We start from the raw sequence: 23,388 nt of genomic DNA, 5'->3' as shown, positions 1-23,388 counted from the left end.
TCAAGAATCGTTTACTTTCCTTATTATTTTCTTGTTACATGTTATATTATATCGATAGAAAATGATTAATGATAGTAGATTAAAACCGATATCGATATCAAATCTATCGATCCAATATTGAAACATAAAATTTTAAATATTTAATATCATTTTTCGATATCAATATCTTTTAAAATGCATCAAATATCAAACAATATTGAATTCAATCAAAATTTATCCGATACCTCACGCAAATATTCATATCTTTTTAATATTTTACAAAGATTTCAATAGCTATTCAATAGTTTTCTTTTTTAAATATTATAATCAAGTAATTAACATTGCTAATTGATACATTTTATCTATTTAGCTTTTTCTAATTGTATCTATTCTATTGTATTCTATTTCATTTTATCGAATACGAGAATCAATATCTAGTTTTGATTATGATATTTAGAAATAAAAGCTAAGATATCGAAATCTTCATAAAGAATAAAACAGATATCGATACTTTCGTAAAAAAAATATCAAATGAATATAGATATTTCCGTGAGATTTTCACATATTTTTAATTAGACACTAATATTGACTTGATATTGATTATTTTAAGAAATATTGGTATCGAAAAATAATATTAAGTATTTAAAATTTTGATATTATTGATATCTTTTATTGAGTATCGATATTACATTTTGTATTTTGATATCGAATTGTTTGTTTTTTCATCAATAGTATTGGTATCGATCCGATCAATAATGATTAAAATCTGATTTTACTATAAATCAAAACATTTAAGATAAACAAAGTACAAAAATCCATATTTGTTTTGATCATTCATCATGTACTTTAGATGATTACAACAAACAGTTGATTGTTAAATATATTTATTATCTATAATATTTATTGATAATATCTTAATCTTAACATAATCTATTAAATTTTTATTAATATTCTATTATTTTAGAATATTATAATAAAATTATAATAATCTATAATTATTATTATTTTTTTCATCAACCTTTAACTGTTTTTATATAGATATAAGATTTATATATTTATAGATATAAGATTTATTTATTTATTATTTATAAGATTTCGATCTGCAATTATAACAATCTGCAATTAAAATAATTATAAATAAATTATACTTATAAAATAATAAAATAAATAATGTAAAATAAAATTATAATATATTTATTTTTTACTAATTGAAGTGAATAACGTATGGTGCCGTTCCAGCCAATCAAAAAGCTGCTAACGATACGAATCAATGCGCATCATAATGCGCATAGCGTCGATTTACAGTTGAAAATCGTGATGACAGGTCGCATTTCACCGTACATAATTATGTAAAATTTATATCGTAGAGTATTGTATTACGATCATTTTTTTTTAAGCTTAATTACAAATTATTAAGTTTTTTTTTTAATTAATACGAATTTGTTTAATTATTATATCAGAATTGAAAGTGCAGTTTAATTGCTTTGAAAACAAGATGGTTTTAAAAGTGTAATAGTTCCTGAACGCATCATTATAATTAAGATTATAATTAATTATTATAATAATCCGATTTTCATTCAGATATGGTAAGTTTTTTTATTTATTTTAACAAAAAACATAATTACTATAACTACTCTGTTTTTATGCACACAAAGATCTAAATTAAAACAATATTAATACAATAAATTCATGTATATATTTATATATATATATATATATATATATTTCTTTTCTAAATGCGTATGTTCAACTCGTGTGTTATTATTTCTGTATTTGTTTTGATTTTATGTTCAAAAACAATTTCTTATAATATATTTTCTTATTATACTTATAATATAGTAAAATTGACAATTCGTATTGGTATCACGCTCTACACATTCTCATTTCTCGAATTATCCCTTTTCTAATTTATAATTCGTCGAAATAAGTACTTACGTCATTCTGTTACCAAAATTTATGATGATTAGATGTTTTTTTTTTTTTCTTTAGAACCATGTGACAAGGTTATTCCATAATATTTATTTAATAATTATTTTTTTGTTTTTTATATTATTTTTTCAATATCCGTTTGTTGAATATTTATTATTTATTGAATATTATTATAATTATTAATTACTTTCTTTTTTATTCATCTATTTAATCAATAGAATTATTATTAGTTCATATTACGAATTTCTAAAGTAAGATTTCAACTAGATTATTGTTATTTTAATTAGTTTATTTTAATACGATCAATTTAATACATTCATACGTTTTATACATTTATTATTAGAAAATAGATTGTGAAGTGATTTGATTAAAATAAAGAATATATTTAATAAAGGAAATAGGAATAAACTGTGTTATATAGATGTGGGTCATATCGATGCTTTTGTTCTACTATACTACACTGAGATCGCTATATTGTGTTTTACGGCGGTTCAAAAAGAAGAGAAGACAAAACAGAATTAAAACAACGATCATATCCAGTGACATTCAATTCACGTATAAATGTACAAGATGAGTTGCATATTTATATATATAAACTCTAGTGATATATATACAAGATAGGATCAAAGAAAGATTTAGTTTTTTGAATAAGTTGGATTATGTGATTTCATTCATTAATCTAAATTCTATATCGTCATTTATGTTTTCCATGTATTATATGTGCTTTAAAAATTGTTTTTATGAATGTTAATAAAATTCATAATAAATTATGAAAAGAATTTTTTAGATTTTTAATAAGCAGGATTTATAAACGATTTAATTTTATTTATATAGAAATTTTTCTTATATAGAAATTAGAAATATGAAAAGAATTTTTAAAATAGATAGGACGTTTAAAATGTTTTAGTGTGTATTAAAGTTTATAGTTTATAATATAAAATATTTAAATTTGTTTTCTTTATAGAGATTTCATTTCAGAGCAGAAGATTTCATTATAGAAAAATATTGATTATGTAGAATATATGTAGGAATAGTTAAATTATTGCGGATTCTTCCGTAATGTAAAAAAGTATGTTTTATTAATTAAAAAAGCACGCTTCAACAGTCGTCGATTTTTGTATTAGATATATATATTTAGATACATGCTGCGGTTTCTATATTTACGGCCAAAACATTGCCACGTGCCTCTTTGCAGTTATCATTAAATGATTTTTTAAAGTGTGAAAAAATGGATTTTGGACATTAAAAAAGTCTTTAACATATAACGTTTAATAAGACTGTTTTTTAATCTTGCATATTTTCATGGTTCGTGTGAACATTCGACTGTTACCAATTACATTCTTCTAATATTTAGAACTAATTGCATGCATAAAAGATATTGTTCGTTTTGTTTATTTTCTTTTCATTATTTATTTATTTATTTTTTTTTAACTATTAATTATCTTTTATTTTCATTCATAATAGAAATATAAAATATTGATAGAATTATATCTTAGAAACGATTGAATTTTCTTGTATTTATCAAGGTTTTTTAGTATGCTATGAATCTTGAATGGATTTTTTTGAGCACGTTGCATAAGTATACATTTTTATTTTGTATTTTTTAAATGATTTAATCTTACACCTATATTTAGATTATGCTAGATTCTTGGTACAAAAAAACACTGATCTTTCGTGATGTCAATGTTGAATCATGTAACGCATAATCTCGTAAGATGTCATGTCTCACGTCTAACTCACGTTTTTCGTCTACTAATTACAATGATAATATACTTAATATTCATTATATAAATTTTAGTATATAATCTAAATTAAATAAAATGTAAATAATTTAATATTACGATTATTTATATATTTTTTTCTATTTTGCATTTTGCATTTTTTATAATAAATTTCTATGCTTTAACATAGTATACATAATAAATTTCTATGCTTTTTCTATTTTATCAAGTTCTTTTTTATCAACGAAATTTATCACGCCATCTATCAATAATTTTATTAATTATGTAAGTATTGTTTATCTACTTACTTAATTTGTATAAGTAACAAACTGTCATTTACTAAGTGTTTGTATTTATAAATAGTTTAAATTTATATTTTTGTTATTATTTTAGTGTTAAAAAAAATTTTTTTGCCTAAAAAATTTAATTCAAACATGAATGTAGGAAATCAAATACCAAATCTTGATAAAATTTTACGCGATGATGATGAATCTGATTTTTTTCCAGCAGCAGGGTATGTTTTTACAAATTATTAATTTTAGTTATGTATCGTACATATGTTGTTAAAAAAATATATCTATATATTTTATATTTATATAAAAAGACTATTTAAAGTAAGGTTATATTTTTCCATTTTAATCTTTATCTGATATTTTTACATATTTAATATCATTTAATAATTGTAAAGAATGATAATATTATGATAAATACACACACACACACACACACATACATATATATATATATAATATTTTCTAGCTCGAATTTAGCTGCTATTTTTGGATTACAAACTAAAACATTAGATAGTGGTTCTTCGACGAAACAAGTTTCTAAAAAATTAAATGCACCACGTACTTTAACTCAAACAATTTCAAATAAAACAGAAGTTATAATAGCTAAAGCAGTTCATGCATTTAAATTGTAAGTTTTTATATTGAATTTTTTTGTTATTATTATTTTTTGTAATTGTCATTTTCATATTCCATATAATAATTAATGTTATTTGTAGACAAAACGGAGCTTATATTTCAATTGGAAAACTTGGAATAGCTCTTACAGGAAATTTTGCGTCGAAATTATATCAAATTATTTTATATAAAAGCAAACAAGAACATGTGTCAGTTGTTACTGTGACACCTAACTTTTTATATATTATACAACCAAACAATTATTCGAGTTATTATGATAGCAATAATAAAAACTGGTCAATTTTATTTGAAAATAATGATGTCTGTATAGAATTTGCTAAAGAAGTAGGATTAGCTCGATATTTTTCAGAAAATAAAAAAATAGAAAATGTACTTTATCAGGATTTATCACCTGTTAATAAAGACGTAATGGCAAAAGAGGGAGATAACATATTTATCAAATATTTCATTGTAACAGAAATAACACAACCCCTTAAAAATATTCCTATAACATTTCAAACAATGACGGTGGAAATATCTATGGATGATAATTGGGAAAGAACTTTTTTAGAAAGTAATAAAGGATTAAAACGAATTTTATTTGTACCTCCCAATAAACAGGTTTTACATGAAATTTTTTAAAGAAATACCAACGAATTATGAATATATGTATTTTAAACATTATTTATTTTACAGATTAGTTTGGGACCAGGATTTCCTAAAGAAAAAGATATTATATTAGAAGTAGAAGTAATAGATATACAATCATCTGCAGAAACTGTCCATTCGCATACAATTACAAGCGGTAAAGCTTCTATTATATCAAGAATGGCTAAAATGGGACAATCTATATTACCAAAAATTCCTACATCTACCACTACAGATTCTGAAGATACTGAGGTATATTCAAGTATAAATTTAATCTAATTATGTTAATTAATATGTATATAATTGAATAAAATCATGATTAAATATATTTAATTATATTAAAAATAATGAGATATACATTTGTAGGATGATGTATCGAATAAATTTCAAATTCAAAAGAAGGTAAGTGAATATTAAATGTAATTTTAATTAACATATTTATAATTTAATTTTATATTTCTAATTTAATTTATCTTAATTTAATAATTTTTTTTTCATTGTAGATAGAATCGTCAGAAGAAGAACTACAAAAGAAACATTCTCCAGTGGAAAATTTACATAAGAAATCAAAATTAAAAACTGAAATATCGACAACAAATACTCCTTGTAAATCTTTTGTTAATTCATCTGTATTTACTCCTCCTCAATGGTCTCCTACACAAATACAAGTATATAAATTAAATTTTTTTTTGAAAAATTGATTTATAAACGATAATTAGCATTTTTTAAAATTAATATTTAGATTTATTATAGCCAAACATTGTCACCTTGAATGGTCAGATATATTCATTACAATCACAAACTGTAACTTCAACAATACCAACAATAATAGATCCAGGGTTAAATATATTATTGTCTGAAACTAGAATGACCAATGCAGAACTCAGAATGGGAATGTCTAAGATAGCTGATAATGTACAAAAATTATTGGATAAGGTACATACTATCTATCGAATAAATTGTATAATATTTATTAAGATATTATGTATCTTTTATAGTTTCATCATCTTGAAATTCAAAATGCTACAACTCCTACAAAAGATAAAACGACTTTAGATGCTACCTTGAAAATGTTATTAGCTATGGATACATCTAGAGAAAAGGATAGTCAATTACCTAAAAATATTGATATAACTAGTGATAGTTTTATAGAGTTAAATGAAATAAAAGACAGAATGAGCTTATTGGAAACAGAATTAAAACAGGCAAAAGGTAATATGAGTACTTACATATTATTAGTTGCGCGTTAAAATATATATGCAAATATGTAATAATTGAGTGTATTTTGTATAGAACAAGTAAAAGATCTTGAAGCTAAAAAAGAATTTTTAATAAAAGATAATGAAAACTTGCATAAAATTATTAAAGAGTTAAATGTATCTCTAAAAGATTCCAATATTGCATTTTGTAACATGAAAAAAAATTTGGAAGAAACAAAAGAACTTAATAGCAAATATCAAGAAGAAATAACAATATTGGAAGATAAAATGCTTAAGCTTTCTGAAGAATGTAGTACTACTGAAAAAATTACAGATACTAAAGAATTGAAAGAAGTAAGGACATTTTCATTTGACATTTGTTATTTCCGAATTTTTGAGATATTTTAATTGTAATTATATCTATAATTATATTTCTTAGAATGATAATAAGAACAAGGAAATCAAACAAATAATGAATAAAATTTATCACACTTTATTGGATAAATTTGTAGATGAATGCTACTCTGTAAATTATATAAAAACAATAATAGCAAGTACAATAAAGGTAAGTAGATATATATATATATATATATATAAAATAAATAATAAATTTATTTATAGTGTATTTTTTTTTATTATAATTTTTAATAAAAATATAATTTTAGAATGTTACATTACAAGTTTTAAATAATACTGATGAGAATGATATGTGTGATATTAAAATAGAATTATCTTCTTCTGATAATACAGAGATTAATGCTTTGAAAATATGCAATACAGAATCACAAATTTCTGATTTTGGACAGGTAAAAAAATAATATAAATATAATATAAATATAATTATTTCTACATAATTCTATAAAATTTTTATTATAAAATTTTACGTATATTTTAAAATATTTTTTCTGTAGGTATCTTTTGTATTGCAAAATGAACCACCCCCTGTTCCCCCTATAGATACTGAATATGAAAATGATTGGTTACATTAATAATTTTTTTCGTTACGATTATTTTGAAACCAAATAAAAGTTTATTCAATAAAAATAAAATTTATATAATTTATAAATCTTTTAAAGATATTTTAAAATTTTTTGAAAAATCAGTACAATAATATTTATAAATTTAATTATATATATATATATATATATATATATTAACATATATGTACATACATATATATAGATACATGTGTACACACACACACACACACACACACATGTTAACAAGTATTATTTTAAATATATGGATAATTTGTTATTTTGTTATAATGTTAAATGATAGGTTATTACGTCATATAACAATTTATACAACTTTTATCAATTTAAAAAATTGTAGATGAATTTATTTATATGAGAAAAGTAAATAAATTATTTTAATTTTGATTTAATTATGTGAAATGTAAAAAATATTTGAATAGAGAATAAATTACAACAGTTGCGCCGTAGTTCAGTCACTTGTCCTCTATTAGAAATGGCGTAAAATCAAGCTACATGTTTTCGTGACAATTGAATATTATGAAACATTAAAAGCAAGAAGGAATGCTACAGAAAATATGATAGGACGTAAGTCGCATACTGTAAAGATTGAAAATAAGTAGGAGACAAAAAATCCCGCCTGTCTTTGTCCGGCTCTTGAGTAAATCTATCTGGCTGTATTCACGGTTTCATCGTCTTGGCTTCTACCACGCCAATCAAATTTAAATCTAACCTTAAAATTTTGAATAAGAAAAACAATGCTTTTCTTCGAATTGTATTATTCGCGAGATTTATTTCATTAATAGAAATCGAATTAAATAATAATGCAAACAAAAATTTTAATGATGTTACTTTATTTGTCCCGATATATTCTAACCTTCATTTTATTTTTAATATATCGTACTTTGTCTTTACAGATTATAAAATCAAATTTAGTTATTTTAATATACAAATGTTCGCTTTTGCGACATTTAATATGTAACGATACAAAACGACACGAAAATTATAAAATACTTATAACTTTTTTTACACATTATATATATATATATATTTCTTGATTAATAAATAATACATGATGATTTATAAAATAGATTGTTAATTGTATCTTTTATAATGGATATAAATACTGTGGAAGATGAAGATGTATCTTTCCATTTGGGGGAAATGTTTGATAGTTATGAAGAATTGGAACATAAATTGGAGAAATTTTCAAAGCGTAGCCTAGTCCACTATTGGAGAAGAGATAGTAGAACAGTTAGCGGAGCTCATATGAAAACTGCTCGTCCCATTAGCGAGCGTTTAAAGTATTACTCGGTCAAATATGCTTGTATTTATGGTGGTCAAAAGTTTCTACCTCGTGGAGCTGGCAGAAGACAGTCTCAGTTAGTTTATTAAATTATACGTCATTTACATTAGATCATTATTATAATTATTTTGAAGTAAATAAATATAAATAAACATATTTTTAAATATATTTATAAAATATCATTGTTTCATTTAGATCGATAAGAACAAATTGTCCTGCTCATATTATGTTAAGAGCATCAAAAGATGGTACAAAATTAGAGGTAACTAGTGTCAATAATGAACATAATCATGAAATTTCAGAGGTAAATAATAATAAGAAGATTATATTCATTTAAATTTTGTATTTCAATATATATGTATATATATTGTATTTCATTCTATTTTATTTCTTTTAATTAGGAATTATTTAAGAATCTTCCACAAGAAAGGAAATTATGTGGCGAAATTAAGCAGGAAGTACAAGATCTTATGCAGTTACATATTGATCGTAAAAGATTGAAGGAATATGTACGATTACGAACAAACAAAATACTTAGATCCAAAGATTTATTTAATATAGCAGCAGCCAATAAACAAAAAAGGAATATAACACCTGAGAGAGCATATCAATTGTTTAAAAAAATTCATGATATAGAGAAGATGCAAGGTAAAAATAATGATAGGAAAATGTATTCTGAATCTGAAGATGAAATTGCACAGACGATAAAAAGGATGAAAAAGGAACAAGAATCTCCTTGGGGACAAGATGTAAGATTTAATTCTTAGGATTTAATAATATATTAAAAAAAAAAAAAAAAATTATTTTTCAGGGATTGCCAACCGAATTGGAAGTAAGCGAAGGAAATGACGGTGATGATTCCTACAGCGGTCAATTAACTCAAGAAGAAGTAGTAGATGAAATTGATACAACAGAAGGAGAATTATTAAGGGCAAATAATGATGGGGATATTATAGCAGCAAATGGTGAAATTGTAGGGGAATTAGTAATGCAAGATGGAGATCCATCTGTAATTGTTGAATCCATCGTAAACGCTGATGGTTCTGTTTTTGTAGATGAAAGAGAATTTAATACTTATTGTAATAATCATTTGTCACATACTGTAGATGGTAGTCAATCTCCCAATACTAGAGGTAATATGAATTGATTTGTGATAACAATGTTTTTATTTATATCGGATAAAAAATTCGTGATGTAATAACATGCCAATTTTAGATATTGAAACTATCGCGTCTACGACTGATATGGAAAAAGTAAAAGGAACATCTACATCTCCGAAACAACAAACTATCAGGTCTCTTACACCTCAATCGCAACAACAACCAGTAAAATCACCATCAAATACTTTTGATGAAACTGCAGATTCTAGAATATGGATCATGAAAGAAGCTACAAATGTTGAGGCAGAGCCTGATAGTGAACCTGAGAGTGAAATAATCGGTTCAAAATCAACGACAACAGTAAAACCAGACGTCGATACACCTGAAGTAATATTTTCAGATGAAGCTAGTGCTCAATTACTTCAGGAGCAACTAGCAGTTCTTCGTGCAGAGAAAGGAAAATTATATCATGAAACTGAAATGTTAAAACTTAAAAAGGACAAGTTAAAATTACAAATGAACTGTTATTCGAATGAGATACGAAAGCAAGAAATGGAAAAAGAGAAATTGAGGCTCGAAATTAAATTGTTGCAGTCAAAAGTTATGGAAGATTCTAACGATGTTTCTCATTATATTTTTGTACCTTGAGCAATATTTGGTGGTCAAAGAAATGTGATTATAACAGGCAGATACATTATTAAGATTTTTTTCTTTCTATTATTAAAAATTATATAGAAATAATTTTTGAAATTACAATTTTAATCTTTTCAACCAATGCATAATGATAAAAATATTATAAAGAAATATTTTGCTCATTTATTCAATTATTATTAAACACTGACTTATTCTACTTTAAGATTTTTTTAAGTTATTATCTTTCTCATTTTTGTATATTTTTTTTGCATTATTCGATAAATTTATTTGAAATTGAAATAACATAAGGATATTCTATCTATATAATATGTTTTATTGTTTAATGTTGATTTTATTTTTATTAAAACTGATATATGGATATGTTCTAAATAAATTCTATATTAATATTTAAAAAAGATATTCAACGCGAGAAGTTCTTGGAAGTATTCTTTACATTAATAATATGGCTAAATAATACTATACAAATGTATAGCTAGTATAATAAATTATTTTGCAAATAAAATCATTTTTTATTGTAAGAAATCTTATATTTTAAATTAAAATAGTAAAATTTTTACAATTATTTAGCATTAATATTTTTTTTATCATTCGATTTAAATACTCACTTCTTCCTCGAATTTTTTAACTTCCATAATTAATTCTTTTATATCTTTTGCCCTGTAAAACAAATAAAACAAATAGATTTTATCATTCACATTCTTAATTAATATATTTTTATAAAGATAAAACAAAAAAGATACGTACATTTGTCCAAGAGTATTTTTGATTATTTTTTCCTGATCATCTTTAAAAACAATTTCTTTTTTATCTTCAATGCTTTCATTATTCTCTGTATGTCCAATTTGTTCTGATTTTTTTTTTAAATCCAAAAGTCTGATTTTCATTACTTCTATTTTCATTTCCATTTTTCTTAATTCTTCTGCTTCTGCTCTTTCTATAGGAGTCATAGAAGGTTCCTTGTAATTTACTAATCGTAATACCTCTTTTGCTCTACAAATTCATAGATTTATAATAATAAAATATATTTTCTCTTTTTCTCGCATCCTCTCTCCAATCCCTCCCCCCAATTCAAATTATATCACAAATATTTTCTAATGCGAAATTAAAAATAAAAGATAGAATATTTACTTTTGTGCTAATTTCTCTTGTTCATCTTTAATATCTTCGTAACGTTCAGCCAATCGTTCAGCAGTTTGATGCAACTCTTTTTTCGTTTCTATTAAAGTCTCCAGATCTTTAAGTAATTGGATTTTCATTACTTTCAACGCACGCACCTTTTTACCGATTTCTTCTCTTACAGTATCATGCTTAACAAAATGTTCTTTACGAAAAATATCCGTCGCATGATATAAAAGCTAATAATAAAAAACATTTGTTTAGTTTTTATCTGAATTAATATAATTCTTTATTCGTTTAATACCTGCAAACTCTCTCGTGGAGATTTCGAGCCAACTTTGATGAGAGGTTGTGATGTTTCATGTTTTAATAATTTTTTTATGTACACGTCGAATTCCTCTTTATTCACCTTTGGATAATAAAATGTTAATTATTAGTTAATTATTGAAAAATAATATTATTTTTCTCTTAATAGTTTTTTTCAATCTTTTTTCAATCAAATTCCGGCACGACAATTTGTTTCCATGTCTTTTTTTATAAAAATTCTTGACTTTTTATTAAAAATAAGCGTAAAACCGGTGAACAATTACAAAATATATATATACACATTTGCTAAGAAGTATAATTATGTCTTTATGTATCATAGTTTCTATGTGATACAATAATTAATTATAAAATAACGAATAATTTTTTTTTCTTTTTGATTTCTTTTTTTATAATAAATTTAAATCAGAATGTTTTTTTTATTTTTTATTCAGAAAAGATGCATAAAAAAGTACTTAAGCATATTGAAATAATAATTAAATGTTAATAACTATATTTTTGAGAAGAATTTGAAGAATACATGAAGAATATATATTTATTCTTATTATTTTTAAATCTATTTTCTTAATTTCTTTCTTTGGTGAAATATGGTTACAACTCCCTTTTTTTCAAACATACATAAAAAAATTGTATAATGCAAAAAGTAAATGAAAATTGATTTTTGTTCAGTATTTTTGAACGGATATTTTTATTTGAGCTAAACAAATAAACAAATCGGAAAATATCAATGAATAAATAATATAGAATAATTAAAAAAAAAAAATAATAATAATAATAACAATGGAATACTTGATATAATTGATATAATATAATATGTATACATTATATTTATTATTTTTCATATTCGATATTTTTATATTTTTATGTTATTTATTCCATCTATCAATTTTATAACAAATTTTAAATAATTTTAAAGATTTTATAGTTTTTTAATTGTTAAAAAATTAAACTTATTAATAATGTATTAACTGTAATAATTAGTCTTTTATGAAAAATTGTTTTTCAGAAATTTATTAATGGAATAATTGAAAAAAATTGGCAATATAAATGATATTACTCACTTTTTCTTTTTTATCAATTACAGGTTCTGGAGGTTCGATTTTTGGAAAATAATAAAGATCGATAACACAACGGACAACAATGTCACCGGTGTGTAACAAAGCTATCAAAACACATGGATCTTGAAGAAGTCCGAATCCAAGAATTGGAGTAGATTCATTTGCTTGTGTATGTTTAGTTCTTCTACAGATTAAATATTGCGAACTGGATTGATTCGAGAGTGATGGTAAACGAGCATCTTCGTTTTCTGAAAAAAAAAAAAAAAAAAAAAAAAAAAAAATTTATTTAGAAACATTTAATATTTAAATGAAAGAAAATAAATTTTAATTATATATTGTACGAATATAATTTTATTTTATATTTGTATAATATTTTATTTATTTTTGCTATTGATCTTTATAGAGATCATAGATTAATAATATTTGTGGAAGATATGTAGAAATGTGGTTTTATTTTCTTACCTTTTGGTGAGTTGATATATTCTAATAATTGAGAAACCATTGGTAAACTAATCATATGGATTCCAGCATTATGAGAACAAAAATACCTGCGAATAAAACTTGCTCAATAACGGAATTATTTGTATATACCCCCTTTTTTTTGTATTCTAAGAATAAATAATGAATCCAGAGAGAGAGAGAGAGAGAGAGAGAGAGAGAGAGAGAGAGAGAGAGAGAGAGAGAGAGAGAGAGAGAGAATGATGAAAAAAGAGAATATAACGCGATACGTTATTTTTTAGGTTTAGAAACATTTTCATGAGAAATTCAATGTTAAATAATAAGTGTTCGATACATTTGATTTATCAATTATTTGATAAATAATAACTATTAATAAATTTTACAACAAGAAAGAATTTTTGAACGTTAGATATTCGATAGATGAAAATAAAAAGAAAGAAAGAATCGATAGGGATGTAATATGAGTTTCCATTTCACTAAATTCAATCGTAAAAATTTACCTTGATCTATTACCCTTGTCAGCGCGAATATGTATCGGACAATTATATTTTTCATCTTCATCCGCGAAAAAAAGCCCTAATTCTATTTCGACGCATTCGTAAACGTATAAAGCCTCTTCTGGTGTGTAAAGATTATACGTAGAATCATATTGTGACCAAGACTGAAACTCACAGTTATCCACAGTTAAATACAAAAAATTAAATAATATCGATTAATTTCAAATCTTATTTGTTTTTTTAATATTTACATTTTAACAATAAATTATTTATATCTGCAAGAATATGATTGTTTTTCATTTTATAAATAAATTTTTGTCATTAAATTCATCTTTATTTTGCTATTTTTCAATCACGTTTACTATCTTTTCGTGCATCATTATCGATCACGATATGTTTTCGATATGTTAAATCTTTTGTGTTTAATAATATTTGTTTGGATTACACATGTGTAAACATGTGTAATTTAAATATTTTTATTATAAGTTATTTTAAACTAAAGTATTTTCTCGTATATCTAGCGTGTATATAGAATCATCGTATATTTATTATATTTACATTTCAAATATACTCACTTTTCTATCATTATCGTCATCGATCAATTCATCTTTCAACAAAATCGCGTGATAAATCTTTCCAGTACACGTGGCAATAATTACTATCGGAGGGGTAGTTTGTAAACACATTATGGAACAAGAATCTATTCCGTAATTGTCGTCGACTGGAGGATATATAGAGAGTGATTCTGATACCACTGGATTTTCATGACTTGATAAAATAAAAATAATTTATTATAAATATTTTAAATGATACGATTATATCATTTTAAAAAAATATTAATTAATTGATTAAAATAATTTTTTTTTCACAAACTAACTATCCAATTTTATTAATTTTTAGGAATTAATTTGTATAAAAAAAATATATATATAAAAAGACATACGTATCATGCAATATGTTGCCACGAACAATGCGTACTTCTCCATTTCCACGTAGAACAAGAATGGGCCATTCAATTTGATTCCAATCGACAACGTTATCCTATATAGATAATTTGTATTGTCGAATTTCACGATTGGTAACGTACACGGATGTTTCATATTTTTATGCTATATACCTTATTGATATCTTTACCGATGAAAATTTCTGGTTTACAGAGAGTAGGTGTAGCGAAATCAAAATCCACCGCTGTGTCGCCTAAAGAGGTGAAATCTGGTATTTTGGATGGTGAACCGAACGGTACACGGCCAACTTTCCAACTTCTTATCAGCCTTGGCTTGTTACCCAATTCGCATTCGTACAAGCTAAGAAAAAATTAAAATTATATGTCATTTACATGTTTTCTACGGATATTTCGATCTAAAAATTTTGTAAATTTTTTTAGATGAAACTTTTATCGCGTTAAATCAAAGTTTATAAATAATAATAATATAAATAATAAATAATATTTTGATGAATGCCAAAAAATTGATAAAAGATATTCAAAATGTTCAAGATATTCAAAGTTGTCGATTACATATGAAAAAGAAGAAGAATAAAAATAAGAAGAAGAAGAAGAAGAAAAAGAAGAACAAGAAAATAAAATTATATAAAAATTATTGAATAAAAATGTTTTTTAATTACCGAAATGTATTTTCGGATGTTAAAATTAGCAAATGAGAATCATTCGTAGAGCCTGGATGCCATCTTGCTTTTCGAATATCTATCGTTTCATTGTAAACCCTGAAAAATGGAAAAGGATAGAGATGTTTATTAACATATAAATATCAATCTCTTATCGTCTTATGATATCGTTTAATATCACTTATTTATTCTACGATTTATATTAAAATATCATTATGAATTACAAATTTTTTAAATTTGGATGAAATTTGTATCATAATGATGATAGGAATGGTAGAGGCAATATTCGTGTTATTAAATACGAACACGTGTGTCCGATAATTGTGAGTGAACGTTTATATCAAGTGATAGTGTAACGTTCTCCATAACTATCAATTGTTTGCGACAATAAAAAAAATCTAGTTTTATTTATGTAAAATACTTCTTAAGAATTACTAATATCTTTTCGTGATCGGGACATTCGATGGACTTTTATCTATCACAAAACTTGCAAACACCACAATTATTTACATCATCCTACATCCAATGAAAAACATACGATATTCATAAATATCATCGAATGATTATGATATACATATATTAATAATAATAATAAAACGATTCACGATAATCTTGACATCTCATTCGTCATATTGTGACGGTCAGAGACATTTGTGGAAGAGAGAAGCGACAAATATTACATCAAATTAAGTATTTAGTTAGTTACAAAAATTCTTTTTGTTCAATCATTCTTAACAAAAAGAGATTAAAAGATTAAAAAGAATGAAATATAAGGAGATCTTTTCGTTGGAAAAATACCTCTCATCATGCTATAGATGTAAAGATCCTATGTTCTCAGGCTTATTTTAATTTTAATTGTTGATGGAGTGAATGAAAAAAAAAAAAAAAAAAAAAAAAAAAAGGACACGAATGACGCAACAACATTTAATATCGAACACAGCGATACGATAGATTATAATTCATACAATAAAGCTTTACAGATTTATATTGGAAAAAATCGAAAATTTGAAAAAATCATTCGAGTCTAGAAGATAAAAATTAAATCGAAGCACAAGAAAAATATTTTTTTTCTTTAATTTTCCCATCTTTGTATATCTTGTTCGTTCGTTCGAGGAACATCCGTTCTTTGGGCACGTCTCCTCGTTAAAATTTAAATAAATGGGAGAGAATATTTCATCCAATCCAGAGAAGTTTATGAATTTTCGTGGGCGTTTCCTAGTCGTTGATGTCCTATATAATCGTTTCTCAAATATATATATTTGATATATTATATCGTTAAATTGGTTTAGATCTCGATGAATTTTCTCAAAAATAAGAAATACTGTCGTCGTTTTGTCGTTTAAAGTGACAATTTGTTCTTTTGATAAGATAAAAAACTTTAAATTTTCGCGTTTAATATATTCGCGTCGACAGCTAAGGGATGATTTTTTTTTCGCGAGGAAAATTATTTATATCGAAGATTGGACGCGTAATTGGAAGAGAGCGAACAAAGTGTCGAAAGCAACGTTAACATCTGTTGTCCCGTTGCTTAGTTTTTCAGACGTGTCGTTATTTAACGCAAATTACCCTAATCTTTCACGATCGTCGTACCCTCGGCGCGTAACGAAGGAATACACCAAAGCATCACGATGTTTGTTTTTCACAGGGACGAGCCGGCGGGATGCGGCGACGATGGTCGCCTACATTTCGTATATTTTATTATTACTCTCGCACTTTCCGTGGCTGGACACGGTAACGCTGGTAAAAGGGGTTGACGGTGGTTAGCCATGGCCGTTATTAATGTCCACGGCACAGCGTTGGCAAGGGGTTGGGGAGGGAGGGAGAGGCAAGAAAAAGAGAGAATCAGGCAGAAAAAGCGGGAGAAAGGGGCTTGACGCAAATGGAGAACGAGGAGGGGAAGAGGATGAGGAGGGTTGAAAAAAAAAAAAAAAAAAAAAAAGAAAGAAAAAAATCGATGGGCATAGGGTATCGTCGGCAACGACTGGTTACACTGGATATACTAACGACAAGGACGAAAGCAACTTTACCATCACCCAACGTTACCCAACGCCCCGTTGCAAAAGCACGCCAGGATTCTTAATAATTGATAAAAATGTACGCACGCACGTACCGATAGGGGGAGAGAGAGAGAGAGAGAGAGAGAGAGAGAGAGAGAGAGAGAGAGAGAGAGAGAGAGAGAGAGAGAGAGAGAGAGAGAGAGACCACGGTCGAAAACCAGACGACGTGGTCAACCCCAGCGCCTCGGCCCACTCCCTCCCCTCCCAGCCCTTCCGTTCGCATCCCTCTCTCGCTCGTTTTCCCTCTACCAAGTCGCTTTTCTCTGTTCACCTTTTGTACGCCCAACCTTTCATGCTTCGTTGACAAAGGCACACGCAACGATTTATTCGCACTTTGCACCGCAGCCTCGCGGGGATTTTTCTTCGTTCTGTCACAATTTTGGTATTATCAAAATTTATGGTCACCCCTACGCGAACCACTGGACCATACGTGTTCCCTATCCCCATCCAACCACGACCATCACCAACCGGTTTCTAAATACTGAAATTTCATCGTGATCTTTCGTCGTCCCTTTTTTTTTTTTTTTTCTTTTTTTTCCCCCCTTTTTCTCCAGAATTTGTAACCAAGTAGTAGTTCTTTTCGAGCGTTCTTTTCGAAACGGATTTCGATCGTTCGATCGGGAAATTGAAAATTGGAATTATTCGTGTCGTATCGAATGATAGAGAATCGATATAATATATAACGACGAAATATATAAAAGAAGAAATGGATGATGGAAGGATAATAAAAAAAGCCGATAATGAAAATATCGGGAAGGATAAGAGGATTAGAACGAAATTGTTATTGAACGATAGGAAAATAGATATAAGAGAGAAATGGATAATTTGGATAAAGATGGATGGATGGATGGATGGATGGATGGATGAAATGGATAAAAAATGAGGTTTGATCGGAATCGAGGTGAAGTGAAGGAGGGATCGTTGGATAATCGAAGGGCAATTTAGATTATTAGATCGAATAACGTTCCGAGCGTGAAATCTGGAGGATGATATTCTCAGGTATGTTGTTTCATTACAGTCTCAATTACAAATCTGACAGGGTCCATTATCTCAAAGGAGAAAAATGTCTAATAATGCTCGAATTTTTCGACGCGAAGCACGCGAAAGAGGCGGTATACGCGCGGCGGTGTGAGCCATCACGGAAAGAGAAGAAAGAGAGGCACGGGCAGCTGCTCGAATCTAATTAAGAAATTCTTACACGGCGGTGCCGCGCATTCTGCCACACCCTTGCTCGCGTCCGCGTACTTGTACGTTTCTCTCGTCGGAGCCGGTCTAGAAAAAATTAAAAATAATTTTTCCTACATAAACGTATTAACCTCGGGCGGAGCGAAGCTTTTTACGCCGCGCTTTCCTTCCAATTTGTACAAAGAATGGCGCGGACCTGACTTCAAAGCGGATCTTACGCGATGTCGTATCATTTTGTTCTAGAAACTTTTCCGTCCTTCTAGCATTTCCCTTCGTGTTGCCTGCTTAAGTTACCTGCGCGCTTCCGTCGCGGCTTTTCACCGACCCCGCTTAATCCTCCCGTCTTCTCCCCGATAATTTACCCAGCTTGTTTGTTCACTTGCTCGCTTTTCTTCCACCTCGCTGCGTTCAATTGTCTTCGAATTTGCCCCATCTAAAATCTTACTACGTTGACAGTTTTCCCCTCCTCTCCCATTCTCGCACACCATTTTTTTTCTCTTTCGTATTTCTATTTGAATTTTTCGAAAGAAAGCGAAATATCGCCTTTGATCCTTTCTCGGGAGGGGAGAATTTTTTCGCGTAATTGCGACAGAACGATTCGATTAACAGCGAAGCGCGACGAATCGGATGAAAATCGGAAATGAAACGTAATCAAAGTTTCAGCCGAGTAGGATATCAATTCGACCATGACTAAGACCGGAAGAGAAATCCGGTCGCGCGTATGAGCATTAATGGCTTTATAATCTGATGAATTTTTAGGTTAAGCGACCGGTGGGGCAGAGATTCGGATAGATTTTTTTTCTCCGAGATTTATCGCCGAGAAGGAAAACGGGAGAGTTCGCCACTACTTATCTTTCGTTTCGTTCGCGTTATCCACCGAAATATAATTTATTTCGATTCCTCGTTCCGATCGAAACGAGCGAACGATTATGAGCAAAATTTCATACGCGCATTTCATGAATTGAGATAAAATTGAGCAAAATTTTGCGATCAATTGTTGAAAAGGGGAAAAAATTGAAAAGGAGTACGTAAGAAATTGTACGATGACGTGCGTATCGGTTAATCGTTATACTCTTTTGGTTAATCGATTTATCACGTATCTATGCAAATAGGATGAAATAAGATCGAGTAAGGTACGAATGAAAAAAATACCGTTTCGTACCGTTTTTCCATTATCGAATCATATACTCGATACTTTTGCTCGATCGTGATCGAAAAGAAAAGAGGGGGGGGGGGGAAATAACGTTATCTTGTACAGATATGGATATATCAAATAGAAAATAGCAGATACTTTCTTAATCGACATGAATATTCGGTAAGAAAGCAAAGTACTTAATTCCGCTCGGTGGTCCCGTAACGACGTAATATCGTTCGGTTACTCGGAATATTTTTATTACGTTCCCGCGGTGGCATGCCACGTAACGGAGAGTGGTTAGGGGAGCGACGACAACAGGGTAGTCGAGGGGGCGGTACAGTTTACCGGGCTTAGGAAGCTATGCTCACGATATAACGAGAGCCATTATGATAAGCGGATGCATAGATTAGACATAACTCGTTAACCCCGCTGTGTACGACGTTTACGCGATGAAAGACGAGGTATCGGTAATCAACGATGCTTCCACGAACGAAGCGCCTCTTCATTCTCTTCCTCGTTCGACAAATGTCTGTTTAAAAATTTCTGCAGAAAATTATCGTGTCCTCGTCCGATTGTTCGCGCAATACACGATGCATAACTGATGATATATAATAATCCTTTTAAATCGTATCGACGTCGTACCGCTCTAATCTGAATTTTGACAAGGCGTAAGCGAAAAGAGCGGCGAGAAGGATAGTTGGCATCTTTGTTGCGGCTCGTGGTCGCGGGCGATGGTAAAGGAAGACGCGAGAACGAGGGTGTGAGGATGGCCCATAAAATCGGGATGTTACGCAAAATATAACGAGCAACGTTCCGCTGGGCTGGCTGACGCTCCTGTCGTAATTCATTCGGCTCTCGCTTGCGTTCGCCTTCCCGACGACACCTGCGTCGGCAACTAAGCCCGTTAATTCTCGAGGTTGCGTCGCGCTTTCATCGCGGCCATCGGTTTCCAACGCCGTCTTCCTTCCCCCCTGCTTTCCACCTCCGTCCCTGCTTCTCGATCTTCCACCCGCCACGCGAACCAGTCACACTTGAACCGTAAATTCTCCGTTCTTAAGAAAACTGCTCTCCTTTTTATCTTCTCTAACGCGAAATCAACGCGTAAAATCAACACGCGATGAGAGGAATATCGATTATAATCGCTGTTATCGAACGATAGATTTGGTCAAGAAACAAGTATTTCTTTATATCTTTAATTGTTGTCTTTAATTACATTTTTTTCAATTACGAACAAATAATTAAATAAAATATCGTATTTGTATCGTGATAGTAGAAAAATTTCAGATTAACTCGTATCGTATCGTATGGTATTTTCGCTTGAATTTTCACTTATCGGATAAAAGAAAAATTTCCCTAATTACACTATATCCTCGATCGGAAAGAAAGAAAAGAAAAAAAGAAAGAAAAAAAGAATGAAAGAAGGATAGGTTGCCATGTGAATTCTCGATTCTCGGACACGATGGAAATCATGCAAACGAGCCAGATCTGATAGAATAGGAAGGAAGGATCGGAGGGTGAGGAAAAAGGAGCGACAAAAGCGCGGTATTCGGGACAAAGAGTGAGAAAGGTGGAGAGGGAGGAAGAGAAAAGGAAGGAAAATGTAAGGTCCACGGTGCGGGAGCCTCTACCTGGGCACACGTACCGCGGTAATTAAAAGAACCGACAGATGTCTCTCTTTTACAGTCGGGTTTTATTTCGTTACGACGCGACGACAACGACGACGTCCAGGACAATGACGACACGGACCACCAAAATGCGTCTCGCGTATTTAAATTTTCCACCGACGTTCCGGCTGTTCCGGAATTCTTTGATTAGAAGAGAAGCCTGGTCGTAGATGCCTGGAGGCGTAGCGCGATTACTCAAGTGCGTGTTTTTTCCACGGCCGCGTCTTCCTCCCCTTTTTTTCCCTCGTTTTCGTGCGCCAACCACTTGGTGCACGTTTGTGCACGCATAATAGAATGCCAACTTTCTTTCATTCGCATTGCTGACAAACCGCGAGGAAACGCGGGGAAAAGCCATTTAAGGCCCGCATTGTTCGCGTTGGTAATCCTTCGAGATTCGAATCCTCGTAGATAGAAAAAGTAAGCGCGCGTGTTTTGGCACGCGTTTATAATTATTATCCATTATATAATTGTATCGTTCGTTTGCGTCGCGATGCGAGAGTTACGATATCGAGATAATCGGCATAACGATTTGTATGTCATCCGATATAAGGATAAAGACGATTAATTTTTTTAAAGATACGATAAAAGATCCCCAGCGTCTTAACAGCGACGAATTATCAGGATCGCGAATTATCCTCTCTAATTTCGTTGATCGCCGTTTATTCGTTTCATTTTCTTTTTTCTTTTTTTTGTTTTTTTTCTCTTTTTTCTCTCTCTTTTTTTTTTTTTTTTTTTTTTTTAACCGCTGATTCGACGAGAAATATCGTTCGGCCGGCAATAAAGTTTCGCGGTGCGGGGCTGATAAAGCGCGACGCGCATACCGGGCGATGGGGAGTGGGGAGGATGGTCGCACGCGGTTTCTATATTTTTCTCCTCGGCGTGGTGACATTTTTCAAAAGGCGTGGATATCATCGGGGACCATCTAAATCATCCCGACGCGTGCTCGAGCACGACGCACCCTATGCTCGGCCTTCGCAAACACGCCCCTCTTACCGACTTACCCTCACCCTTCCCCCTCGAAAACACAGCGGCCTATGTTGGAAAAGCGGTGATTTTCGTTAACGCTTGCTCATCGAAAAAAAGTTGGCCGAAAAAAAGGAATAAAGGGGGAGTAGGAGGGGAGGTTTGAACGGTGAGGTCAGGTCAGGAGGGTGGCGATGCGGAAGTGGAGACACGTGGGGGATGGGTGGACGCGAATGTGGATTACCGTGGGCCGAATGTACGAGTGGACCGTGCGTGGTTCTCCGAGATTAGCCTCGGCTTTATATCGGGATTACATATGTAAAACCATTAGGTTAAATCATTTTTTAAATAAACGCATCCTATCCCCTTTCGTCGCCGGTGGCCGGGACCGGCGACGGGACAGATACGAGGCTGCTCTCCAACACCCCTTCCCGAACCAAAGGGTGGATCGTGGTTAGTCGCGGTGGTTCCGTGCGTGCCACTAAAATATTCCGTAGCACGTACGCCACGTGCTTCCGGATCTCTTGGTGATCTCGTTCCCAAATTCTTCCATCTCCTCGTCGATCCAATTTTTCCCACTTATTTCGATATTAGCAAGAAATCCATTTTTTTTTTTTTTTTTTTGGTTGCGAAACAAATCGTATCGCCTTATCATATTCTATATTTCAAAAAATATTAATATTTTTACAATAACAATAAAAAAAGAAGGGATTCTCGATTCGCGCACATATTTCGAAATATATCTTATGTGTATTAAAAAAAAAAAAAAAAAAAAAAAAAAACCGAAAATAAAAGAGGCAAATTGTATTTTTGCGAAAACTATCGAAGAAATTATGTGTGTAGCAAGAATCTCGAAAAAAAAAGAATCCCTCGTCGTCGGACGAGAACG

General features: G+C 29.6%; 3 protein-coding genes and 1 long non-coding RNA gene across 8 annotated transcripts in view; 3 read left to right on the top strand and 1 right to left on the bottom strand.

Annotated features, from left to right (window-relative positions):
• Window positions 1–1,280: 1,280 nt before the first annotated feature.
• On the top strand, window positions 1,281–7,450 carry LOC100870513 (FK506-binding protein 15). 4 transcript variants are annotated; one of them, XM_086910916.1, is made up of 13 exons: window positions 1,281–1,565; window positions 4,023–4,143; window positions 4,389–4,550; window positions 4,639–5,158; window positions 5,234–5,437; window positions 5,552–5,587; window positions 5,689–5,853; window positions 5,939–6,121; window positions 6,184–6,397; window positions 6,479–6,738; window positions 6,824–6,949; window positions 7,050–7,190; window positions 7,296–7,450. In XM_086910916.1, the coding sequence occupies exons 2-13, from the start codon at window positions 4,064–4,066 to the stop codon at window positions 7,371–7,373; spliced, it is 2,169 nt and encodes a 722-aa protein (XP_086767042.1). In that variant the 5' UTR covers window positions 1,281–1,565; window positions 4,023–4,063; the 3' UTR covers window positions 7,374–7,450. The 4 variants fall into 4 exon arrangements, with proteins under 4 accessions (XP_086767042.1, XP_086767041.1, XP_086767044.1 ...); XM_086910915.1 differs by lacking the exon at window positions 1,281–1,565 and adding an exon at window positions 3,583–3,914; XM_086910918.1 differs by lacking the exons at window positions 1,281–1,565; window positions 5,552–5,587 and adding an exon at window positions 3,583–3,914.
• Window positions 7,451–8,471: 1,021 nt separating this feature from the next.
• Window positions 8,472–10,980, top strand: LOC100870282 (uncharacterized). Its single transcript, XM_031918172.2, has 5 exons — window positions 8,472–8,740; window positions 8,860–8,968; window positions 9,066–9,413; window positions 9,476–9,797; window positions 9,880–10,980. Exons 1-5 carry the CDS (start codon window positions 8,472–8,474, stop codon window positions 10,410–10,412), a joined length of 1,581 nt encoding a protein of 526 aa, XP_031774032.1. The 3' UTR covers window positions 10,413–10,980.
• Window positions 8,589–23,388, bottom strand: part of mbo (nuclear pore complex protein Nup88) — a 59,279-nt gene continuing 44,479 nt past the window's right edge. The window contains exons 3-14 of one of the 2 annotated variants that reach the window (XM_086910919.1): window positions 15,496–15,594; window positions 14,990–15,176; window positions 14,816–14,913; window positions 14,448–14,640; window positions 13,876–14,036; window positions 13,379–13,464; window positions 12,920–13,164; window positions 11,839–11,943; window positions 11,547–11,773; window positions 11,163–11,408; window positions 11,024–11,075; window positions 8,589–8,721 (exon numbers count right to left, since the gene is read on the bottom strand). In XM_086910919.1, the coding sequence (XP_086767045.1) occupies window positions 8,674–8,721; window positions 11,024–11,075; window positions 11,163–11,408; window positions 11,547–11,773; window positions 11,839–11,943; window positions 12,920–13,164; window positions 13,379–13,464; window positions 13,876–14,036; window positions 14,448–14,640; window positions 14,816–14,913; window positions 14,990–15,176; window positions 15,496–15,594 (1,747 nt within the window). In that variant the 3' untranslated portion in view covers window positions 8,589–8,673. Of the gene's footprint in view, window positions 8,722–10,906; window positions 11,076–11,162; window positions 11,409–11,546; window positions 11,774–11,838; window positions 11,944–12,919; window positions 13,165–13,378; window positions 13,465–13,875; window positions 14,037–14,447; window positions 14,641–14,815; window positions 14,914–14,989; window positions 15,177–15,495; window positions 15,595–23,388 lie in introns of those variants that run through there. The other variant, XM_086910920.1, reaches the window with a different exon arrangement.
• LOC147657282 (uncharacterized) lies at window positions 12,951–16,555 on the top strand. Its single transcript, XR_015292831.1, has 3 exons — window positions 12,951–13,085; window positions 14,773–14,950; window positions 15,030–16,555. It is a non-coding gene; the product is annotated as an uncharacterized LOC147657282 (long non-coding RNA).

The sequence above is a fragment of the Apis florea genome, unplaced genomic scaffold (assembly GCF_048593485.1).
Source record: "Apis florea isolate Af1SG1 unplaced genomic scaffold, ASM4859348v1 contig_3203_pilon, whole genome shotgun sequence".
In the NCBI taxonomy this organism is placed as follows: domain Eukaryota; kingdom Metazoa; phylum Arthropoda; class Insecta; order Hymenoptera; family Apidae; genus Apis; species Apis florea.
This window is presented reverse-complemented; position numbering and strand designations above follow the sequence as displayed.

Coding starts and splice junctions, on each gene's coding strand:
- LOC100870513 (XM_086910916.1), top strand. CDS start 4,064: ATGAATGTAGGAAATCAAATACCAAATCTTGATAAAATTTTACGCGAT. Junction 5,159..5,233: donor TTGTACCTCCCAATAAACAG/GTTTTACATGAA, acceptor TTTATTTTACAG/ATTAGTTTGGGACCAGGATT. Junction 7,191..7,295: donor AAATTTCTGATTTTGGACAG/GTAAAAAAATAA, acceptor TTTTTTCTGTAG/GTATCTTTTGTATTGCAAAA.
- LOC100870282 (XM_031918172.2), top strand. CDS start 8,472: ATGGATATAAATACTGTGGAAGATGAAGATGTATCTTTCCATTTGGGG. Junction 8,741..8,859: donor GCTGGCAGAAGACAGTCTCA/GTTAGTTTATTA, acceptor TGTTTCATTTAG/ATCGATAAGAACAAATTGTC. Junction 8,969..9,065: donor ATAATCATGAAATTTCAGAG/GTAAATAATAAT, acceptor TCTTTTAATTAG/GAATTATTTAAGAATCTTCC.